General features: G+C 34.6%; 2 protein-coding genes across 2 annotated transcripts; both read right to left on the bottom strand.

Moving 5' to 3' along the window:
• Positions 1-2734: 2734 nt before the first annotated feature.
• On the bottom strand, positions 2735-12762 carry LOC130647921 (uncharacterized). Its single transcript, XM_057453928.1, has 9 exons — positions 12530-12762; positions 11471-12362; positions 11075-11232; positions 10468-10801; positions 9480-9690; positions 9250-9380; positions 7916-8060; positions 5274-5389; positions 2735-4213 (listed from the first exon to the last, which is right to left on the bottom strand). Exons 1-9 carry the CDS (start codon positions 12542-12544, stop codon positions 3720-3722), a joined length of 2496 nt encoding a protein of 831 aa, XP_057309911.1. The 5' UTR covers positions 12545-12762; the 3' UTR covers positions 2735-3719.
• Positions 12763-12900: 138 nt separating this feature from the next.
• On the bottom strand, positions 12901-23860 carry LOC130647919 (tudor domain-containing protein 3-like). The gene is made up of 4 exons (XM_057453926.1): positions 23765-23860; positions 17867-18387; positions 17394-17587; positions 12901-16539 (listed from the first exon to the last, which is right to left on the bottom strand). The coding sequence occupies exons 1-4, from the start codon at positions 23780-23782 to the stop codon at positions 14264-14266; spliced, it is 3009 nt and encodes a 1002-aa protein (XP_057309909.1). The 5' UTR covers positions 23783-23860; the 3' UTR covers positions 12901-14263.
• Between the last annotated feature and the right edge of the window lie 2187 nt (positions 23861-26047).

Here is a 26047-nt window from a genome sequence, read left to right as displayed (position 1 = left end):
CAAAAACGAGGGAAATCTGTGGTTCGCGCGCCAGATTGCATATCCAGAATGGACAAAAAAGGCTCTGGTAGTAAGGAGATTTCAGAAAAGAGAGATTAAAGAGATGTATAATTTCAGCATTGTTTCTAATGCAATCAGAGGAATATCATTTTTTTGTGTACATTATTCTGATAATAAACCCCAAAACAACAAACAAACCAAACAAAAAACTAAAAAAAAGTTCAGCTTAATATTTTATCTTTTTGTACACCGAGTAGAAAATTTGTTTTACGAGATTTAGTATTTGCATTTTCTCGTCAGCGTTCTCCTGTTTTCAACAAAGAAACGAAGTTCGTTCTAAAATATCAAAGCTTAACATGTCAATAGGAAAATTAAGCCGGTTGCCGCCATTTGTAATATCAAACTTAATTGAATAAAAAAATAAGTCGTTTAAGAAAAGTCGGCGTTTCTTATGTGAAGACGAGCGGATAAAATATGACACTAAATAAGCGTGTCATCAAATTATATTACAACCCATTCTCGTCCCCCAGAGCTCTTTGAGATAAAAAGAGCTCTGTGGTCAAAAATGAATAAAACCGTCAAATTACGTTTGCTTTTACGCATGCAATAATGATTTGGAAAGCCAAGTTTCAGCCAACCTTACACTACCGTTATTATTAACGAGAAAATTATAATCATTTTCCCAAGATGATTTCATTTAATTTACGACTTTGTCATTGCCAGAGTATGGACTTGTCTCTCTCTTTGACAAGAACGTTGTTGTGTGCATGAATTTCGGGAACAATCCAACACCCTGTTTTTAATAAGAAGCTGAGGTTTTACCCTGCACTCAAAGTTGATGAGCTCTAAAAGTTCGATAATAACTTACTATCCCAGCGTTAAAAAATTTGTAATAATTTGATTTCTAATTTGATTAACACAGGGTAAGTGAAATTTTTTTTTGATAAAAAGTCTCTTTTTTCGTAGTTGCTAAAGTACCAAGATGAGTAATGAAAAGGACTTAACCATCACTAAAAAAAGTGTATTTGATGCAACTGCAGGCCTGTGTATCCCTGTAAACCAACCTCGTTCCCAGGGCATTTTGCCTTGTTGATAAAGCTGTTGGCCACTCCGAAATAACGGCTCAGGGGCCACAAGACCCTGGGGACGAGGATGCCTGTAAACCGAAGTTGCGATAACGTTTTTTTTTAAAGGTATTTATGCCTATATGCACGACATTGTTTACCTGTATTAAGCGCTCAGCTTGGAGTAAAATTCCCTGGGAACATTTCCGAAAATAAAAAAAGCTTAGTCAGCCGTTTTTACCATGACGGGGTAACACAGGTTGTAAACTGTGTTTTAATTAAAAATGCGCAAGAAAGTTTTTGTTTGAGAAATATATTATACCCGAAACACCATAATGTTGTCTCTGCGCTTTGCTCCATTTACGACATACTGCATACCTTAACGGGGAAAAAAGGCGGAGAAAAGTGACTAAATCTTTTGCAAGTGACTTAATTTTCCCCGACCAAAATTTCCCCCGATTATTTTATTTATTTTTTCCCCGACTAGACTAGTACTTTTCCCTGATTTTTTTATACTTGACTAAGAATTTACCCCAACTTTTTTCTTCTATTCCCAACTTTTCTTTCATTGTTCCACCTTAATAGATTACAAAAAAGGATCGGGGACATTAAAAACATAATGGAAACAAAAAGAACCAATATTTTGTGTTTAAACAAACACGAAACAATCATACAACTATAACAGCAGTAGTTCGGTTATGTCAAACAACTAGGTTATCTACAGAAATATCAAAAATTAGTCGGGAAAAAGTGACTTAATTGAATAATTAGTCAGGGAAAAGTGACTTATTTGAAAAATTAGGCGGGGACCGACATGGTACCTGTACTAGATCGCTCTGCCAGAATGTGTGGGACAGTTTACGGTTCTTATTAATTGCTACACCGGATTTTCAACGCTGGGTAATACTTTTACTTGTGGCTTCACCCGGCTAGTTTAATGTAATTATTCTTTTTGATTAACACAGGGTCAGCGAGGTTTATTTTAATTAAAAAGTCTCTTTTTTGTAGTTACTATAGCACCAAGATGAGCAATGAAGCGGGCTTAAGATTTACTAGCACTAAAAAAGTGTGTTTAAATAGTTATATTAGATTGAATACACTATCTTTAACCTTGACTCTTTACAATATTTTTTGCTAACTAGATATCTTTAAAAAAGGCTTCGACGTTAATCTTGTCCCCAGGGTCTACGGAGTGCTTCAGCAACAAGGCAAAAAGCCCTGGGAACGATTTTAGGCATTGACGTTAATTGCCACCATGTTGAATTAATTAATGCCAGTCCAGACTTTCAGGCCTACCTTTCCTTGCATTCTAATTTTTAAATGCCGGAAATGACAATTTTTAAAAAGAAATTACAGCTGTCAAAAAGGATTAATGATCCCTCTTTCTCTAAATATTATGTTTTGCGTGTCTATGTCTACGAAAAGAGAGTACACGCCAACTTGAACTGCACTTTTATGAAAACAATATGTACGGGAACGATGCAACACATTTGTCCGCCAACCGCCAAGTTGTCCTCTATTACCAAAGAGTATTTTAAACACTGCCAATAAAAAACTCCTAAGTCCAACAAATTTTATATTATTGCATTGGAAGAGGGTTAAAAACACCACCGTTGGTATTCATCTTTCGCCAGACACTGAGAGCACAACAATAAGCAAAGACATTCCTATCGTGAGAGAGGGGCTGATATTATTTCGTGAGCACAATCTTACAAAACTAAATAATGTTGTAATGATAAATAAATAATAATAAAGATAACAATGAATAGATACAGTACACGCTCCGCTGGGCATCTCTTTTAATGTCGCTTATCTGAGAGGGAAGCTTATTCGAACAACACGGATAATAAGCATCAAATTTAAACACTTTATTATGTCATCAAACCAGAAAAATAATTGTGATGACGCACAGAGGGGAAAGGAGGCAACAGATGTTTAAAAGGGAAGTTAGCAAGAAAAAAAATATCGGCGTTCTTCACGACGAGTTAGGGAAGACAATTATAAATGTTTTCACATAAAAAGTTAAAAGCGTAGATGCTTGTACAAAAAAAAGCTGTGTTTACAACTACCTAATGATAAAATAAGCGCCCTATTCTTAAGCCATGGGCGCCCACGCAGGAGAACCCACGCGGGAGAGACACTAAATTTAGCAATTACGTAGTGATAAAACCATCTTCAGATAAAACCATCTTTAGATTAATACACAAAATTAAATAAAAAATGAAAACAAAGAGAGATCAAATCGATGTAGGCTTGGACATACAATAAACCGTAAATCGTTTTCAATGAGACTTTGAATCCTCCCTAAACATGACAGGAAAAAATAAACAATACCTATAAAAATAATAAAAACAAAATATATTACAGATCTAACTATTTATGTAGCAAGAAAAATGTAGCAAGCTACTTTTAATATTCCCTTTTCAGTCATTAGCATAATGACACTGCAGCGAAAATATATCTAGCAAACAAACTTTCCTTATCTTTCCATTTAATTCGCCATATTTGTTTACGATGAAGCTCTCATCACCACGACGACATGAACAAAACCACAGGTATTGTTTTTGGAAAAATAGAGACGACATTGAGCGGTGAGGAAATGGCAGTAAACATTGGAATATTATATATACTCTACAATACGCTCTCTGGACTTGCCTACGATACCTCGCTATCACTATTTGATGAAGAAGATGGCAGACTCACTGTATCATAATTCGTATTGACTTTTTTTTGCGTCTTCTTCGACCGTACGTGTTTTCCTAATCTCGTTCTCGCTTTGGCAGGTTCAAAGTCGGATAAAAATGTTGTCGACGTTGAGTGGTCACTGGAGCACGACTCAGATGACGACGATACCTCAGTTGTCAAATGACTGACATTATTGTCATTAACAGTTTCAATAAGTGTAAGCTTCGCGCACGTCGGCATATTACACGAAAAGTTCTCAGGATCGCCGTCATGCTCAATGTCATCAACGTCGCTGATGTCCGTCAATTCAGGTGTTGACACGTTGAGATCGTCATAATTAGAACATAAACTCGATTCCTCACATGACCCTAACTGGATACACTTATCAAAAGATAATGCATCTCTCGATGCATATTTTAATGTCCGTGAGTTCAACCACGCAGTGACGCAATCTTCGAAATATTCTAAAAGAACCATTTCTTTAAAAAGCGCAGATATTACAAAATCTGATTTTAGAATATTTGCTTAATAAAACAATGATCATGCTCTCTCATCGAAAATTAGCCTAAAAAATTTTACTTGAAGATCACGTAAAATAATATTGAAAAGAGGTAGTTTTGAAATGAAATAAAAAACAGTGTATTACAACCTTGCAAATTCAAGTCAGCACACGTAATTACTGACCTGTTAACAAAGCAGGGAAAATTCGAATTAAGCAAGCGAAACTTCAATGGACCTATCTGGATTAAAAACATTAGAAAAACGTTTTTCTAACCGTTTCGACTCATTTTGCCCACAAATCCTAACCAGTTGTCTCAAAGGTTTTTTTTAATACATCCCACCCCCTTTCATCACACTAGGTGGGCGTTTACTAGGGGCGTATAAAAGAGAGGGGGTGTTTATTGAGAGTACGGTAATTCTGAATATCTAAAAAACGACGAAAATTAAAATTCTAAAGACATTGCTTTTTCGTTTCTTATCTTTCTACAGAAAACAATTCAAAGAGCAGTTGCACAATCTTCTGCAGGTGTCAGCTAATTAAAGAGAGAAAAAAAGTACAAAAATAGCCATTTCATATATAAGAATGTGTCCGTTGATTGGAGTGTCCGCTAATGGCTTTTCCGCTTTTTAGAAAGTTTTCTGTGAGACTTCGACTAGCAGTGTAACAAAATCAGGTGTCCGCCGTTAAGTAGAGAGACCACTACACAACATTAAACTTCATACAATTTCGTCGAGTGTCCCGTCCCATAGTTTAAAAAGTACCCCACCGATGGTTTAGATATTGATTCAAAAGGAAGCTGTTTTAATGAAAAGTGCATTGTAGTGTTGTTGAAGCAAAAAAAAATTGTTTCACATTTTAAAAAGTTATAATTACAATCGCTTTTTTGAGAATGGTTTCATTCGATCCAGCAAAGACCAGAAAACCTTGAGGAAATTTGTTAAAAGGTTTGCTTGAAAGAATTTCTTACCTAATGTCGATGACAAAATAACTTGGTTTTAAACACTCAAAGTTGTCTCACTTACCTACATGCAGTGCAATTGCAAGTTTGCTTTTAATTTTCAACGTTTGCTCACTTAACCTTTGGTTCGTCATATTCAACGGAACAGGAAAGTGAACTTTAATCCATCGAACACGGAGTCTAAATAAAGAAAAACAGGCGGCATAATCTATGTAACATCCATGAGCAAAATTTAATAAGGTTGTAACACGTCACATAAAAGAGCATAGTCATTTTTTGCTGGCGTCGGCACTTTTTGCGTCGGCACATTATCAATGATGAAAAGGCATCTACCAAAATCGCGTGTAAGAACGTTTAACTCTATGGTAAAACAGATCACACAGGAATTCAAAATGTTCGAATCTATTGTTAATGTTTTTGTCAGTAGAATACAGCTCGCACTCAGTGCTTTCATGCAAGCTCGTATTGAAAAAAAATGGCACATTTTAAGTAGTTACGTCAGGCTGTAAGAAGCATTTAAAAGAAATTTTTTACAACATGAAAAATGCTCCATATATGGTTGAACAGTGTCACGGAAGGGTAAATATAAAACATTATTCACTTTAAAATATCATCTGGTGAGCACCGACCTGACACGTCGTGGAGAGAAAAGGTTAGTTACGGTTGTGATACCTGACACGTCGTGGAGAGAAAAGGTTAGTTACGGTTGTGATAAGAGAAATCGATCATGTTCTGCGATAACTATGTCTCTTACAGGCGAAAGGGAAGTTGTCAAAAAATCACCGCATTTAATTTGTCTTTTTTTGTTTGCATTTGTAATTGGCCTTACCAAACCACGTCGCCATGCACAGGATCAGCCTGATTTAGTTGCTCGTGTTATTAACTTTTAACTAAGCAGGCTCATCAAAGATGTTACTGAAGAGAAGTCCTAGGTAAGTCTACGATGGCCCCTCTTCCAAATCAAAAACACTTCTCTTCTATATAACGAAACACTTATCTTCTGTATTTTGACACTTTTTTTCAGTATTTTGACACTTCTCTTCTGCACTTAACACTTCTCTGCATGTGGCTCTTTACAACTTGATTTCTAAAATCTGGTCCGCAATTTTACATCATTGGTCCGTAGTTTTAACCTTTTGTGAGGTTTATTACACGGGACCGGTCCCCTCGCCATGTGACATAATAAGGTCTGATGATGGTACTGAAAACTGTATTTTGGAAGCCGTTAAGATTGAATTAAGATCTCAGCATAATGACGAATATGCTGGCACTGGCAGTTTTATTTTTGGTACATCAACAGCTAATCAAAGAATCGAATCTTTTTCGTCACAACTTTCAAAAGACAGACCAAGTTGGTGGAGGTTATTTTTTAGAGAACTTGCAGACTTAGGATTTTTAGATGCAGGTGATGCACTCATTGCTGAATGTGTACGCTACTGCTTTATGGATTTGATCAGAAAGGTACGATGGCCCCTATGCCTCACTTCTCTTCTCAATAAAAACACTTCTCTTCTTAGTCAAAACACTTCTCTTCTGTATAAAAAACATCTCTACTTTGATACCCAAAGTTCTCTTCCGTTCGAAACACTTCTCTTCCAAGTGCGAAACACTTCTCTTCCATAAGCTCGAAAATTTCCAAGACTGAATCTGGTCCTTAATATATGAATTTATCCAGATCTTGTTTATGAACAAATGACACACCCCGGGTCCTGCGCATAGGAAATTTTGGACCCAGTAAAGTTCTTACGGGGCATATTAACGTTTCTACAAAATGAGATTTTTCGCGGGAAAAACTTTGCGAAATTTCAGGCTATATTCTTATACGGTCCCAGAAGCGTAATACGAGATTGCTTTTTTTTTTATCTAGTTTCCACTAAATTTTATAATTGCAATTCGGCGAAACTAGAACGTTTTGTTGCTTACAATTGACCCTACTTTATCCGGGAATAAATATTGATTGTGATGTCTGTTTGTGCTAACAGATGTTGATTCCAACGAATCGCAAATTCATTAAGGTACTTTCTACGATGGCCCCTATGGCTCACTAATAAGTCGTATAAGTCTATACAGATTTCCATCTTATAGGATTTCAAAAGAGGGTATACCTCATTGTTATTTTTTACATCCGAGATTCCTAATCAATACAGACAAATTTTTTGTATATAACGTTTCTGACGGTTATCCATTCATAATACGTCATATTAGTTCCACTAACGCTGACTCTTTAAATTGTTCCCTATAACCCACGACTGTTTAAGAAATCCAATACACATCGCTAACAATTTCAACAGAAAATGTTAGCGATTTCAAAAGAAGTTATTATATTTTAGATAATTCTTTTCGTTCTTGCTTCTTTGTTTTCCTTTAGGGCTATCAGATAGCTCTGATTTTTCTTTTTGCATTTAACGTTTTATTGTTGATAACTTATTATTTACATATCTTTACTACAGGGAGGTGACATGCTTTTCTACATTTATTGTTACCATCTCTGAAATAAGTAAAAAAAATATTTATCGCAACGATTCAGCAACGAGCTATTAAAATTTGAAGAGAACATTTCACAAATACTGTTAATCTTTATAATAATAGCCGTTGTCTGTGTTTGTTTGTTACGGAAACACGAAATGCGATATATAAAAGACGGGCAACCCCGTGGATTTTTCCACAGGTTGACTAGTGTTACTTGTAAGGTCTATATATGCGCACCTTTTTAGTTCTTCGAATTTTGTTAGAATCTCTCGTTTCTGTGTCCTTATCAAATTATAAAGAACGGACCAGTCAAAATAACTGTCAATGCAAGCCACGTGATCCAAACGTTGTATGAGAAGGTCAAACAGACATGAATAGGATTCTAAAAAATGAAGAAATAAAAAAAGGTTGAGATACAAAAGTTATGGTAAAATGTAAACAAATATACACATTATTTTACGTTGAAAAAATTTATTCCGATTTTTAAAAGGGTTATATAAAGACAAAGAAAGCTTAAATAACAAAGTGATGTTTTTATAATATTGCCCAATGTTAAAAGTTCATGTGGTGAGTGGCAGGTACTAATTATTTTATTTGTTGTCACAGTAACTACAACCTCGGACATAAATTAGTGGAAAGAGGGCGGAAATTATACAAAGATCGTTACACATGCAATAAAAATGTCGTTTCACCTAATCAACACGCATTCCGAATTTGTTAAAAGCTCTTGGATTATTTGGTTAGATTGAAAATCTTAAACAGTAATAATTTCCACTGACGTTAGAACGCCCTGTATTCCCGATTTATCATAAGTGACCATACAATGCTGCTCCGCAAAAAACAACCTTTTTTAGTCTAAACTTAGCTGAAGCCCACAATATCATAGTGTTCACAGGAAAATGCAGAATTACAAGAATTACAAGTATATAATTTAAAATCTGTAAAACATGAAAATGCTTTATAAGCATTGTACACATCCGTGAGTAAAGCCTTTTTTCTTAACAGAAGATTTTATCCTAGCAGGAGATTTCGCCCTAATAGAGGGATTTCGCCCTGACAGAGAGATTTCGCCCTAACAGAGAGATTTCGCCCTAACAGAGAGATTTTGCCCTGACACAGAGATTTTGCCCTAACACAGAGACTTCACCCTAGCAGAGGGATTTCACCCCAAAAGAAGAGATTTTGAGTTAACAGAGAGATTTCGCCTAAACAGAGAGATTTCGCCCGAACAGAGAGATTTTGCCCTTACAAAGAGATTTCACCCTAAAAAGGAGAGATTTTGACTTAACAGAGAGATTTCATCCTAAAAAGGAGAGATTTTGACTTAACAGAGAGATTTCATCCTAAAAGGAGAGATTTTGACTTAACAGAGAGATTTCGCCGTTTTGACCTCCGCCTTATTTATTCCTCAACCACTTATGTCATGACCTACGTGAAAAATTCTTATTCAATTTATAAGGACTCACCCTATTTTCACCCATTTCTTTAGTAAAATGCCTTTTGCTTAGTAAAATTGACAGCAAATTTAAGTGAGAAAACAGTAAAACTTTCTCCCAGTAAAATAGAGTCACCTGTCCGTTGGTAGTATATGATAAGCTCTTTCACGAGTTCATTGGTTGAATCGATTACAGATAGTGACTTTAAAACACGTGTTAATGACTCTTCGTCTGCTTTGCTTTCTTTCAACAACAAATACACCAATCTAAAAACACATATAAGAGTGATTGGCAACCTGATATTAACAAAAACAGACTAAAGAATGAGATTTTTTTTCTTGGTTAAAATGTGCAACAAAACGAACCTATAAGAGTTAGGATTTTCAGGATTATTTTGGAGATGTTTTTCAGCAACTTCAACAGCCTTCATAACACCATCATAATGTTCGATTAATTCCAAATACTTTGGCAATATAGTATCCCACAATCCCATGCGTTCTTCCACGTGACGTAGGTACTGCAATGCTCGATGACCATGAAATGAAGACCGGGATAAGTTGTTGTCTTGTAGGTCAGCTGTGGAGATAAGGAAGTAAAAGATATGTAGTGTAGCATCGCCCACTATTGTAGAACTTGCAACTCAATTTAAAAATGGAGGCTATGGCAATGCTAACAGGGTTTCTAAATCTTCATCAAAATCCTGACTACCTAACTTCTACTTTAATACATGGGCAACAAAATATTTAATGGATATAAAAGTAAATTAAATATTTTTTTCAGGTAGCCTTAAATCTACAGTTTTGTTTTTCACCAAAACATCTGAAACTCCCCTTTCCTGATTGAGAATCTCGACAAAACTTAGCACACTTGTTAGTCTTATTTTATGTAGGTTTTAATTATTTTAATGAAAGAGCGGGTTAACGCACAAAAGAACAAGCAAAAAATAATTTTTCACAAATTTTTAAATAAAAAATAAGCAAAGCGCTTTTAAAAATAGCTTTGAAGCATTGTTGCTATGGTAATGCTGAAGTGAAATATTACATAATAAAAAATAAAACAAGACTGCCTAGAAAAAAAAAATCAAATTTCATATTTATATCTTATAGAAAATTTAATTTGCTTTTACCCAATAAATCATTTTGTAAAAAAAAATAGAACTTTTAAGAAAGAAAAAATATACTGAATATATTCTAAGCATTCTAAACCCAAAAGTTAATTTTTTCTCACAAGTTTTAATTATTTAATCAAAAAAAGTGAGATCTCCATCTGCAGACTGGTCTTGACTGGACAAAAAAAGGGATTGCTCTTGCATATTAATAGCCCCACTGAACTTCAAAATATTGTAACAAACACCTGCATCTTCAGCATCTTCATTATCACTATCGTCATCCCATTTCCGAGCAATTGTCAAATCCTTTTTACTTGTCTCGATTTTCCAAAGTGCATATTCTAATTGTCCATAAAATAAGTTAAAGTATGCATCACTAGAAAACGGTTCTATCGAGACAACAGCTGTTAGGGTTTGGTAGGCTTCATATAAATTTTGATTTTTTGTAATCAAGTCATTAGCAATGTCAAGATATATTTCTGGACTGCATTGGTTGTGACATAATGTTTTCATAGAGTTTTGAAAGTTGGAGAGAAATGGCTGGCCGTGCGGGGTGGATTTGAGCAACCAACAACCAATCTAAAAAAACAAGGTAGTATGCATCTAGTGGTTTGTGTTACAGAGAATGTCTCATAAGCTAACAGTTTATAATTCTTTTTAACCATGTATACTTTCAAACGGAGTTATTTTCTCTACTTAGTGTGGAATTTTAACATATCTGTTCAAAAACAACAACAATCAAAATATACTGACATTTAAGTCCACAAGCAACTTGTTTCCTTCCCTAATACTTAACAATACGCAAGTAATTAATACCAGAGCATAGATATACATAATTTAATTTAGTGTCACCTTCCAAACCATTTCAGGTAACTGACCAGCATTGAAACAAAGTCCAAGAATAGCTAAGGATACTCTTTCTTGTTGCTGGTTCAAAAGACATCTCTTTAAAAGTTCACTGAGTAGAAAGCGATGCTGTGGGAATAAGAAACGTCCAACCCAAAAGTCATCTAAAAGTAAGTTAGAAGTTCCTTAGAAAAAGACTGTTACGCTATGGCTTGAATTAACATAAAATATTTGTAAAACATAACAGAGTGATTATTACTATTATTTAATAAATAACAAATTCTTATAAACAATAGCTTTATTAGGAACAATGTTTTCTAAATTTTAAACCTACAGAAGGGAAGGTCCACAATTCAGAAGATCTTTAAAATATACAAAGTATTGAAGAAAACAAGAACTGACCTGTTGATGCATAAGGACACAGTTCTTCCCTTACATGCTGAAATAGAGGAAGCTGGTAAAATGCTGCTACAGCGGAACCTGCGTTGGTAGGTCTTTTACTTGTTGCTGGTTGAGATGCTACATGGATAGGTGTATACTTACTACCTTGCAAATTTTCTTTGATGTTTGTAAAATATGTTTTCTGACCACTCTGTTCCTTCAGTTTTTTGGGGTAGTCATGGTTTATAAAATTTTTACTGCAAGACAACTCATCTTTCGTCACTTCAACACTGACAGAATCGCTATCTCTGTTGTGATGCTTGCTTAGTTTGCTGTTCCCACCTTCACTTCGGATTTTTTTTGATTTTCGTGCTTTAGTTTTGTGTATTTTTGTTTTATACATATTTTTGTCTGTAGTTCTTTTTTTATAGATTCTTTTTTCTTTCTTTTTTACATCAATTGTTTTTAGTTCAGTAGCCACTGATAAGCATTTCCATTCTGGTGTTGAGAAATTTTCTTTTGGTTCAAACCAATTTGAATTCTTTTTATCACAAACATCATCCCTTAAGAGTTCTAACTTTAAGCTATCCTGCAGACAGATTTTTTCAGTTAACGCTCTGTTGGTTGACAGGTGATTTTTTTCGTTAGGGGAGGTATCAGTCGTAACATTCTTGACTTTTCTTGCGCGAACTGACCGCAAAGTTTGACTTGTGGATCCAATCAAGTGTCTACAACGTTTTCTTTGTGGGTCACATTCAAAATATTTATCTCTTTGATATCTGTCTTTTGATGTACTCAATATACTGCTGTTTGTGTTTCGTAAGTACTTTTGACTAGCTTGCTTCTTTGAGCTACTGGCCATTGCCTGAATTTGGGAAATCTTCCAGTCATTCTTAAGGTATACACTTTTTAACTGAAAAAGCAAAATGAATTATAAATCTTCTAACTGGAGCCTATTGCAATAATTTTTTATTAGAATAGCCAGTTTCTAGTGTTGTTTCTTACAAGCCTAGATTCCTATCCTTATGTAAATCAGGAGCATAAGAAAATAAGTTCTTATACAAAAACAACTATACCTACCAAATAATCATGCATACATTCATGTTTTCTGAAATTTTTTTTTAGTTTTTCACCTGAAAGAACAAGAGAAGGGACACAACAAGTGGCATTTCATCAAATTGACTCTGATCACTATCATTATAAATTGCAAATGAAAAAGGTATTTATAAGTCCGAATTTTAAAATCTTTTAGAAAAGTAACACATTTTTATATGTTACTGATATGTGGAATACATAAACACATAATACAACGGAACATTCAACTTTGCAGTTAAACAACGTAACTGGCATTTTTTATGTTTTCACACCTACCATAACTTACTTATGTCAAGTTTGCAATAACAAATCTGACATTAAAGATATTCTCAAGGGGTCATAAAACATGAATAAAATTTTGCAAAATAAATACCTTCGTCTTACATCTTATACAAAAATTGCTAAATAACTGGTCTTCCTAAATATTTTACTATTACTATTGTCAATGTAAGGAGACCCAGGGCGTCACACGTTGCAGAATCAATTCAAGAAAATCGAAAGCCAAACGTTTTTCTTAATGATATTAAAAAAGGATGAACTGGTAGCTGTTACATATAGAAAGGGGATAGGATTTTTGGAAAGAAAATCATGTGACTGACCTTGGAACCACGAAGTGGTAGCTATAGCTAGGTATCATGGTACCTTCTCCTTTGACCATAACAAAATGCTTAGCGCACGTGAATAAATTGGCTTTCAAAACCTTTTCCTTAAGCAATATAGATATTTTAAAAAGCTTTTTCAGACAAAAAAAATAAAAATCCATTAAATAAAAATTTGTTCTATGTAATATATTAGAAATAACATCTTAATCCTATTAGCACCGGAGGTGGGATAAAGTGCCTGCAGCCATAACATTTGTTTAGCCTGTAACCGAGTGCCAAAATTTGGTGATTTCAGTAATGCTTAAGAAACTAGAATTTATTGCAAAATTCGGAAAATGACCTTTTTTAGGCAATGACATCCTAAAATTTATTTTTTCCCCTGAAAATTGAGACTCTCTGCCAGCGTGTCAAGTTTAATCACCAAAGCATAAGTAGGCCTGTATTTATGGCCTGCTAGCCTTTTTGAGCTACAACTTATTACAACCTCATGATTTTTTGTTTTAATTTCAACTTAACCAAAATAAAGGATGTGCAGAGTGTTTTAGTGCATTCCTATTTTCTAACAATAGACTTTTTGCAGCAACAAATATGTTAATAGAGAAATATCCGGAGTGAAAATATTTTTAAATACTATATCATAGTCGTATTATTTATTTACAAATTCCTAATCAAAAATGAAAGTCCTATCAGAAGAACCGCAGTGCACTGTGAAGAATGTTGTAAATTATAACGTTACACGCTATCTTTGTTATTAACACTTCTCTTTACTATGTCTGTATAATGTATAATTTTATATTCAGCTATATTCAACTATATTCAGCAAAAAGTATTAGTTTTTTTATGTTTTTAGTTGAAAAGGCATAGTAAAAACTTTTTGGCGAAAGATAATAGAAATATAGATTAAAAACTGGACAGAGTGTTATAATAGTTATATGGTCTAAAAATAATTATAAGTGCCACCTAGTAGAGAAACCTTGCTTTTCGTTGTGAATAGACTATTTAGACTATAGACTTTAGAATATTTAGACTACAGACATTAATGAACAAAAAAAATAAATTAAATAAATGTTTACTAACACAAAAATGAGACCTACTACACAAAAACAACAACTTGTTTTTATTGTTTTGGAAAAAAGTTTGTGTTTCCGTAGGAATAATAATAAGGATTTTGTTGATGTTGAGGTATGTCTTGCATAAAATTATTGTCAGCTGTTTGCCCTGACATATAGTTCAAATCAGGCACGAAATTCTGCGCACCTACATTCATCTGCTGGTATGGGTTCCACATATAGTCTTGCTGTTGTGTAACAGACCATTGAAGATTGAGTTGATCCTGTGATAATGGAAAAGGTGGGTGAACCATATTCATAGGATATTGACCCATGGTTTGTTGTGTTTGATTATTTGCACTTTGAGGTTTTGGAAATTTATCACTTTCATTATGCAGCGTCAAGTTTTTTCCAAACAATTCATTCAGTGAAATTGGTACACCCATATTTAAAGATGTGGACATTGTTTGGCTATCAAATGACGGTATTTGCATTTGTGTTACATTCCCTTGTGTAGAGTGTCTCTCTTCACAATTCTCTCTGCTTAATGCTATTTCAGTTTGGTTATTACTTTCCACACTTTTCATATCTGTAGTCTGGTCATTATTATAATTCTTCTTGATTGTCTTTTTGCTGTGCTGTACATCTCTTGTATCATCTTTTTCCTCTTTATAGTCTTGGTGGCTGTCCAAATCAAAACTTTGTTTGTCATATGACCTACCACTTCTCTGCATGCGGTTCTGATCCTTTCCAGGATTTTTTTCATTGTATCTTTTGTAGCCAATGTCTCTCTTGTCTTCTTTGCCACCTCTTCTGTTATCCTTTTTGTCATATGCTTGGTCCTTGTTGTTTCTGCTTCTATCATTATTCCCACAGGCATCCCTTTCATTGTATTTTTGGTAGCCAGTGTCTCTCTTGTCCTCTCGGCCACCTCTTCTGTCATCCTTTTTGTCATATGCTTGGTCCTTGTTGTTTCTGCTGCTATCATTATTCTCATGAATGTCCCTTTCATTGTATTTTTGATAGCCAGTGTCTCTCTTGTCCTCTCTGCCACCTCTTCTGTCATCCTTTTTGTCATATGTTTGGCCCTTGTTGTTTCTGCTTCTATCATTATTTTCATGGACATCCTTTTCTTCGTATTTTCGATAGCCAGTGTCTCTCTTGTCTCCTCTGCCACCCCTCCAGTTATCTTTTTTGTCATATGCTTGGTCCTTGTTGTTTCTGCTGCTATCATTATTCTCATGAATGTCCCTTTCATTGTATTTTTGGTAGCCAGTGTCTCTCTTGTCCTCTCTGCCACCTCTTCTGTCATCCTTTTTGTCATATGTTTGGCCCTTGTTGTTTCTGCTTCTATCATTATTTTCATGGACATCCTTTTCTTCGTATTTTCGATAGCCAGTGTCTCTCTTGTCTCCTCTGCCACCCCTCCAGTTATCTTTTTTGTCATATGCTTTGTCTTTGATGGTTCTGCTTCTATCATTATTCTCCCTTTCATTGTATTTTTGGTAGCCAGTGTCTTTCTTGTCCTCTCTGCCACCTTTCCTGTTATCGTTCTTGTCATATGCTTGGTCCTTGTTGTTCCTGCTTCTATCATTATTCTCACGGGCATCTCTTTCATTGTATTTTTGGTAGCCAATGTCTCTCTTGTCCTCTCTGCCACCCCTCCAGTTATCTTTTCTATCATATGCTTGGTCCTTGTTGCTTCTGCTTCTATCATCAATCTCAAAATGCCTGTCCCTATCTCTTTCTCTATAAATCTCATAGTCATAATCATCTCTATAATAATTTCTTCTGTCCACTTTACCATAAGCATGGCTATTGTTTTTCTCCCCTTTTTTGTAGTTAGACTCTTTATTTCTCTGTGCATTATTTCCTTCATCTGTTTGTTTAGAAATGTATCTATCTTTGCTATGTTCACTATATTGTTTTTGTTCAGATGTTTCATACGACTTTTGGTCAGATTGAGCACCAGATTTCTTATGCAAATGAATAGAATCATCACTTTTTTGTCTGTACTCATTTTTTGTGCTTTTCTGCTCTCTTCTAAAACTGTCTTTGGGCGTTGGATATTGATTTTGCATTTTGTTTTCCGAAACAGCCTTGTTGTGTATCCAATTTTGTTTTTTTACAATGGGTCTGTCTGTGTTTTCAGTTTTATGTACTGGGTTTTTGCTTTGCTCTGTATTACTTTTTAGAGATTTATCCTTGTCTTCACTTGTTATTGTTTTTGCTCTTCTCTCATTGTACAGAGTTTCATCCTTATTGGACCCCGACATTTTTGGCTGTCTTTGTTTCTCATTATTATTTTCGAAGAGCTTATGACTGTTCTCAGCATTGTTTGAACCTTCAAAAATAAAAAATAAAGAGATATTTATGATGCATTGGAAAATGGTAAAAAAGTTTGTACACAATAGATCACTAACAACAATAATAATAAAACACAACAACAACAACAACAACAACAACAATAACAACAACAACATTAGTTTGTTGATTTTTAAAACATCTTTTTCTCTTCCAGTATTTTAAAGGTAGTATTATCTAAGACAAAAATATAGCTTAATTCTTAGCTTGGAACAAGACTTTGAAGGGATCCTGAGATTCTTATCTTGTAACGAGGTTAAAAAGGGTATAGACTTATTTCTATCACACTTATTTAAGTAATCATACCCAGCCCAGTACGACAGGTTGTAGATCATTAAATTTCACAACCTGTTTCTTGAAATAAATCATTTTCAATTTGACAACAAAAAACATGCACAAACTTGTTGCTAATATATTAAATATTTCATTTTATTGCACAGCTGTGTGAGTATACCATGTAGCACCATTTTTTATGAACTATTTTTTTAAAAAATTTCTTTTTACAAAGATCGAAGGAATTTCGTTGCAAAGGCATATTAATTGTTTTGGCTATGAAAGTCTCTAATTATAGTACATGAAAGTCATTAATTTGAGCGGTAAATTTTTATGTAATAGGGTCATGTGCCAAAAAAGACTGGAGCTAGTTTTTTTTTTTTATATAAAGAAGGAAGTTCTAAAAAGCAATATCTGGGGTTACATGAACTTTTAACAAAAAGTAGATGTATCATTGGGAAATTCTCATGAAAATCTTTCAGGTAAGTCCAACTTGCAAAAGTAACTCGGGATCCGTTTAAGCAGACTGACGCACGAATGTTAAAAAAAATGCAATCTTACTTTTGCTTCCCGTCTGTCTATCAACATATTTTGATTGAGAGGTAAATGTATCTTTCCCTTCATATTGCCTGGAAACATTGTTGTCCATGGTTTTAGCATCATTACAATTTTTCCATTTGGTTTTCTGCTTTGGTGGTATAGGCTTACTTGGATCAAAATCTTTGTACGGTGGTGGGCCTTCTACATCCCCTTTCCTTTGAAGAAGAAGAAAAAATTTTTTTGGTCAACAACTAACACAACTAGAATTATTTTTTTTTAGCCATTACTTATTATACAAATGTGGATTGAGAACTGTCATTAAATTCATGGCCAATGTTTTGCTAGCCAACCAACTGGTTCTTATAATCATGCAATAGTTAAATCAGAAATTAAATAGTTAAATCAGAAGTTAAGTCAGAAATTTTGTCAGACTATAATTCAAGAAAAAAAAACGATTTTTTTTATTTCAAACATTTTCAAAGTAAATGTCATACTTCTTTAAACACTTGGCTTCTCTATTTGATTCCCATTTTGATTTCAATTTTTCCACCTCTCCACCCAAAATTTTCACATCACCATCTTCCAACAAAATTACTCCTTTCAACAGTGAAATACTTGAAGATGTCAAACATAATTTAATTCCAGGAATCATATCCAGTTTAAGACAGTTTACCATTTTGAATTCTATTGCAACACAAGTTGTACAGCCATCTGTTAATGTCAGCTTCATCATTCGTGGTGCACCACTCGATTCCTGGTTAATCAATGGAGCTGTTATATTACGCATCTTTTGAAGTTGTAATACAATTGGTCCTTTTATGCTTTCTATTTGACCGGAATTTATGTTTTCAGGTAAAATTTTTTGTCCTATATGCCTAAGATCACTGTCCAATGCTTTTTTAATAATATCATTAACTGTTGGGTTTGACTTTTGGCATGCATCCGTACAGCTTTTTAAACCCTCAACAGATAAATTCCAGCCTTTACTTTTTAACTGTGTTTCCATTTTTGTAACCTAAAAATACATTTGAATTGAAATAGTGCCATAAAGCATTGTTAAGAAGCATGTTAAGCTTTTGCTTTGCTAAATATTAAAAACTCATTCATAAAGTTTCAAATAATTTATTTACACCTTTACGTGTGTTTCGAATGAAATAAACCACCGGTCAATCAAAGATCAAATAACCTTTTTGTGTGACGTGAAAAAAACAGGTGAGAAAAATGCAGCATAACATGTTTACTTCAATCAAGCAAAAGACGTCCTAATTGAACGTTCAATCTAACGAACAACGTTCTAAGTATCCATGGGGGAGCGTTCATCTTTATTTAAAAATCACAGTAAAATTAGCTACATGCGAAATTCATTGAAAGATGGCCTCTGCTTCAGAAAAAAACAAAAAATATTTCCAGAGAAGTATCTACATTCCTATCTTGGAAAAAAGAAAGTATTATAGGCCATGAAGTTGAGAACGTAATTGGAAAATCAATGGTAACAAAAATTTGGTGTAAGATGTGCACCAAATATAAAGAGCAACTTCTAGCTAATCCAGTAAATAAGGGCTACTCTGTGAGTTCTCTAAAAGCGTTTACGGAAGGCACAAATGGTCACGAAACATCAGGTACATTTAGTTCTTCTTTTTTGTTCTTGTTTTGTTCTTCTTTTTTGTTCTTGTTTTGTCCTTATTTTTTATAAGAACATAGTTAATAATCAGGCTGTCTCCAGATTTTTTTTTCTAATTCGAAAAATTTAAAAATGAATAATTTTCCAACTGTGCAACTGCTGAACGCCTTGAACTATGTTACACTCTAGGTAGATCGTCACTTGGAAGGGCAGATGCATAAGGCCGCTTGTTTATTGGATAGCAGACAACCTGAAGAGGAACAGTTTCAGATAATACCCAGAAAACGACCTGTTGTTCCTGACATACGCACTGTTTTAAGCAAAACAGACCAAGCCCGCGAAGCATATTTAAAATTGATGAGGACTGCTTACGAAATGGTATTAAATCCGAGTATGTCTCATCGTCATTTTAAAGTTCTTGTTAAATGTCAGCGAATTAATGGTGTTCCGCTCATACAAGGCAAAAGTGGAAATAAAGCAGGTAACCGCAACATTTACTTGTTTTCAGGGTTTTTTTGTTCTTGTTTGTCATTGATCGGACATGTCAGATAACGAGTTAATTAATTTTTAATAATTTTCAATAATTTTTACAAAAATGTGAAGGCATCGACGGTTTGGGAAAAAATGATGGTGTACAAGAAACGGGAATTTCCCAACATTCTACTCATCGTCGAACTGGTGCTTGGTCTTTCCAGCTCAAATTCATCCGTGGAGTGTGTGTTTAGTACACTAACGATTTTATTGTCGGATCGTCTACTCATCGTCGAACTGGTGCTTGGTCTTTCCAGCTCAAATTCATCCATGGAGCGTGTGTTTAGTACACTAACGATTTTATTGTCTGATCGTCGACTCCGAATGAAACACAACACGATGGAGGAGTCATTGTTAATTGCTGGGAATAACTCCCTGTGGAGTGATGGAGAGAAAGAAGAAATTTTGAACAGCGCAGTCGATTCATACATGCAGAAGAGGAGGTTTGTCAGCATGGAGACACCTGTTCTAGTAACAGGTATGGATCACGATACACGCAACAGCGACAACGAAGAGAGTAACGAGAGTAGTGATAGTTATGAAACAGACAGCGATGTATAAATAATCTTTAAGTTCGTTAAAAATATATACCAAAACTTTGTATATTTATAGAGACAACAGCACGTGGGTTTCGTTTTTAAAGTTGTTTAAATAACACTTGCATCCATTAAATCCATGATAAAATGTCTATTCCGCCTGTAAGTGCATATTTGCAGACTTGCTTCATCCGTGCTCCGTCGGCGTTACCTCCGCATTAGTTAAGAACCGCATGGCTGGATTTCTTGGTAAGACCTGGTTACCAACGACGAAGGGGCCAGGCAAAAGAGATTTATGTCTACGTAGTTCTTTTAACTAAGTCAGGAGTCGGTGAATTAGCTAGGATGGGGAGGTTGGCTATGAATAGACTTGCTTATGGATTAAAAAGGCCAGGATTATTCAATAACTCTTAGATCTAAAAGTAATCTGTTAACGGAGGTACTCGGTTCTTCCCATACCTTATGTAATTTAGGTACACGATAGGGCGTAGGAACGCGATCGCGTACCTCAAAATGAGAAGCCTGCATTTACTACTTGGTTGTTTGGGGTCTGGATCAAAGTTGTCATTAAAACATCCAATGTTTGTTTTAAAATTTGGCAAACTTATTAACAATCTTTGAACCAAACAAAATTTTTCTCTCTCTTAAAGACGTATCGTAAACAAACACTTGTTAGATTTTAAGGACTTAAACGAAATACCGGATACCTGAAGGATATTGAATGTATTTGGATTAAGATTATTCAAACAAAAGCCAAAAATGTCTTGATTGGAACGCATTCATCGCTATATTTAAATAATAACTTTGACACAGTCTTTAATATGATGTTGAGTCTTGTTAACGATGGTGAATGCCAAACTATACTCCTTGGGGATTCAAACTTTAAATACTTGAAAAAAAATGACCACAAAAGGATCAAGGATATGTCCTTGATCCTTTTGTGGTCATTTTCAAGGACAAATGGTTTTGAGCAGATAATTAAAAAAGCAACTCGAACCACTGAACACTCAAGTAAATACACAAATAGACAGTCCACAATCTGGCATCATGGTGTATTTGGGATAAGTGAGTGTCCATGACTGCGTTAGTTGTGTGCGCACACAACATCACCAGTGTCATAAATTTCCGGGAGTACCAAAACTATGATCCAGATAGTCTCTGTGATGATTTAGAACACGCAAATTGCTTATCCTTTTATAACAGCAATTGTCCAAATGATGCTGGGGGTAAATTGAAAGAAATTATAACAAATATTTTTAACAAGCATACCCTGATTATTGTAAAACGTGTCAAGGGTTGCATATGTCCTTGGGTCAATACGCACATCAAAAAAATATGAATGAAAAAAAAGCTCAAAAACAAAGAAAGATGCTGATTGGTGCAATTACAAAACCAAGAAAAAATATAGCAATAACAAATGTTGCTACCTGAAAATGAATGAAATCCGGCCAAATTTTGGGAACTTATAAAGAAAGTTTTCCCAAATAAATGCAATATCAATTCTGGTTCATGATAGTGATGATACACCTAAATCTAAAGCAAACAATTTTTGAAAATTTTTCAGTAATGTTGCTTTCGATCTGAAGAAGCGAGCTTATCCACTCATAGATTTTGTTTGGAATGGATTCCAGAAAATCCATTTGGAAGTGATTTCATTCTCAAATTCAAATACGTCAGTAAGATCGAAATCGAGAATGAATTAAAATGATTAAAAACAAGAAAAGCATTTGGTATTGACGATATACCACCAAGATTGTTGAAAGAATCTGCAAGAGTTGTATCCAAACCATTTTCCGTTTTAATAAACCTGTCACTAAGGACCGAAATTGTTCCTTCAAATTGGAAAATGGATAAGATTACATCATTGTATAAAAGTGGTACCAAGATATCTGCAACCAACTATCGACCAGTTTTTTTGCCTTCCACATTGTCTAGGTGATTTTGCTCTTTTGTAAACTTTTTTATTTCTTGCATTGTGTTTGTTATTTTTATATATTTATTTAATCATTTGTATCATATTTGTATATTTACTAATATTTTACAGGACACATTTTAATAGCAGTAATTTATTACTGACAATGATTTATCCTTTATAAATATCCATTATAAATAAATAACTAAATAAGTTAGCACCCTTGCATGGTTTATTACTTTTTCTTATTTTGACTTAAATATGTATGTAATTTTGTCAAAGCGTTATTTTGAAAACGAGACTTTCCCATAAGGTTCCCTGTCTTTCAACATAATATTAAACACAGAAGCCCTGGAAACAAGGTTATTTATAGCTAAAAAGACTATAATGTTTCATATTATTTGTTCTTGCCTGCTCCTGCAAATAATTTCTGTTTACTTGTCTCTTGCAAAATGGCGTTTAGTCAAGCCACATATTGACACCAGAGCCATTTGTTTAAATTATATCACATAAAGGGGAAATGGTGAATCCCTAATACGTAAACTTCTTAATTGAAGCTAGACAGGCTGGATAATATTTCTAATCCTCGTTTTTAACTTTCTTCACCAAGTTTTTCTAAAGCGTCTGTTTTACAAGCAATAGAAAAAGGTATATAGCAATGTTTGAAGCAAACACTAGCTAGTGTATACGGTCCTAATTACGTGAATGTCTTAATGCTGTGATTTCACTTTTGCTCTGTAACTTTTTCTTTACACTGGCAACAATGGATGATTCAGACATAATGTCCTGAGCCTTACGTGATGTCAAACCCAATGGAAAAGCATTGTCTTACCTCAAATTAAATATTATTCACAGCTGTGGTGTCCACCCACAGCTGTGAACAATAATTGTTTACGAAAAGAAGTAAGAAATTGTACGAAATGGATAGGTGTCTGCCAAAAAATTCAGATAAACTCCTAATCATAAGGCTAACAGCAAATAAAAGGGCAGATTCAAACTCAATTTTACAGATGGTTGGTGTGTGGAAAGATATGACTGGTGTGTGGCGCCTTTTGTCCTTCTATGGGGTGGCATGTAGGTCAATGAAGATGATCATTTTGGATGATCATCTTGAAGCATCGCTTCACTAGTTATTAAAAGTAAGTAAGAAAAAACACATCATTGAATTAAGACTGAAATTAGCCATTTTAGTTGACTTCTTTTTTGTCAATACTGCGCAAACACCCACCTTGTTTACCAGCATTTTTGCTAAGTTGTTTCTAGGGATGGCTTATAGTCAAAACCATGAAGTTATATGGCAACAGTGCTAAACCTAAGACAATTCTCTAAGTATTACCACCATTTAAATGATAGAATAGGCTTTAGAAATAGTTATGGTGGATCTCACATAGAAAAAAAAACATATTAATTGAGACGTAAATCATGAAACTATAGGATGTTTTGATCCTACGCAAACAACTGCCTTGTTAATTAGCATTTTTGCAAAGTTGTTTTTAGGGATGGTACATAGATATGGTATATATCACTATGACCTCTAATCTAAACCAACCCCTAAAAGAATTTATAATGCCAAGTCACACGACTTTCTTTTCAACATCCTGGTAGTGCTGATTTGTTTACATTTTGCCGTGGCTGTGTTCTAGAGTGTTTAAAAAAGCCCCTATTCTTGTTTTAAATAGAACTCAGACAGAGGAGATACCCCAAGTGAGTGGCAACCCTAATACATACAAATGAAGATGTCACACTTTACAAAACCAAAATGTATGCAAAGCAGACTGGACGAAAATTTTACCTTCAGTGACGATAGCATAAAATTTCTGTATGCGCGTGTGTGTGCTGCAAACCCTTTCGCGGGTCAACAAACCAAAACAAACCCTGGGGAGAGTGCACATTTGTCTTGATACATGCAGGGACTGGTGATAACAAAACAGTTTTTATGGGGAAACAATGACAATAATACATCAGATCAAAATTTATATACATTTAATAAAAAAATTGTAGAAAATTAACATATATTCTTTTTTTTTACTGTATAAATATGTATCCATGTTGACGACAAAATTATTATTTTTACGTCAACAACCTTGCTTTGAAAAGTTTTTCTTTAAATTTTTTGCCCCCCCCCCCCAATTTCTACAATTAATAATGATGGCGGAGGAAGTAGCTCAGTATCGTAAACACGGCGAGACGAACATTGACTTTGTTGAAATTAAAAGCAACTGGATTTGCTTTTGACTTCCTGTCTTTTTCTAATTTGTTACAATAGAATGTAAAGGATGTAAAATATTTGTGTTAGTAAAATATTTTGGTCTAAATTGTGAAGACTGAAAATTCCTCATCAACTATGATGGTGTGTTTTTCATGGGTGTTGATTTTATCCTTTCACTTAAAGAAAACTTACAGCTTTGTAGTCCAATGCAGGAACTTATATTTTTCGTTTTGAATGTAGAATGTTGCATTGTTCTTTAACTACGAAGCCATAAATTTAAGACGAGAATTTGTCAGTCAGTCAGCGGCTGCTGGCTAGCTTTAAAGAGTTTAGGTACAGGAGGTAATTTGGCGATTCGGTTTGACGTTATAACAATTTTTTTGGAGGTGAAAAGTTTCTGTATTTTAGGTGAGAGAAGTGAGTTTCAAGAACAATGTTAGGAAGTTTGAGCAATGATAATTTTTTAAAGCAAAATTTAGATAGCTAGCTAGCTAAGCATCATTTCCAGACAGATTTTTATTGTGGTTACCTTTCGTTAGCTAATGGTGCCGTAGATTAGTGGTTATAGCTCTCGTACTCTGTGCGGGAGACCAGGGTTCGATTCCTCTTGACGGCGATTAAACATGGGCGAGTGAATGTTACCATAGCCCCGGGTTAACCTAAGCCATGTGAGGGAAATTGGGAAGATGGCACAATGTGTGAGCCGTTGGATGTTACCGGGAGTTGTCTAGTAGAGCGTGGGCCCTAATTGGGTCTGCGTAGCTCAAAATGAGCATTAAATACTCTAGGACTCTCCATCTAAGCCATGGCCCCTCCTGGAAATAATAGACAGGGTATTTCCCTCGATATTTGTGAGGCTAGCCATGTAAATCTATCTATCTATCTAATTCCATTTCCACGTTTTTTTGCATTCTTCCCCCTACGAACTAGGTTTGTTTTCACCCTGCGAAATTTTAAAAATGGCGGATGTAGCACAAATGTGATTTGTCAATTAAGCAAAATGTCAATCATCACTATGGCAACAAAGCTGAACCGAATCGCTGAATAAAGCGATACATAAGTTATAAATATGTTTGACTAGTTTCGACTAATTAAGCTTCACGCTACAATTTTAGGCTAAAAAGATATTTTATTTTCCAACCTGTGACATCAAAGTACTGAAAGTCAGCACAATAGCATCAATGTTCAGCGATCAAAAAGCCGGCAAAATTTTGCAAACCTACAACAAAAATAAGGTCGGCAAAACTGATTTAAAGGGACTTCACAGGTCAGCAAGTTATATTCTTCTTTACTCTGGGGATTTAAATTAAAAATTTACCTAAACTAATATCTTTTGCAGATGTGCTATTCTTTCTTTTTATTGATAACTTCGACTTTGTATCTGTTAGATCAGAAAAGTCGAAAAGGTCTGAACTAACTTTAAAATGCCGATTCTACGTAAGATTAAAATGGAGTGAACTGGTTTTCCTTTGTCTACAACAAACAATGTTTTTTTATTATTTTTTGTTTAAAACAAGGTCGGTTCTGCCCAATTTCCTTGACATGCTGAACTTATCACACATATAGGGTGGCATCATAAAAAGCTTTTTTGAATCAATGTAGCTCGACCTTTAGATCGGCAATGCCAAATGCTGACATAAATTCACAGGGCTCTATTTTTGGAATCTAAATATTTCTGCACAAGTACTAGTGCAAAATGAATAAATTCCTGCCCGCCGTTGTTTGTTTATTTTTCAGCGGTAAGCTCACTGGTTCTTCCATAAATGATTTGATTGTTTTGTATTCCGGTGTCTTTGAAATGAAATTAAATTATTAGAAAGGTTGTAGTTGCACAGGGATCCTTTGCCATTACGGTGGCCATCACCT

The sequence above is a fragment of the Hydractinia symbiolongicarpus genome, chromosome 6 (assembly GCF_029227915.1).
Source record: "Hydractinia symbiolongicarpus strain clone_291-10 chromosome 6, HSymV2.1, whole genome shotgun sequence".
Classification (NCBI taxonomy): Eukaryota; Metazoa; Cnidaria; class Hydrozoa; order Anthoathecata; family Hydractiniidae; genus Hydractinia; species Hydractinia symbiolongicarpus.
This window is presented reverse-complemented; position numbering and strand designations above follow the sequence as displayed.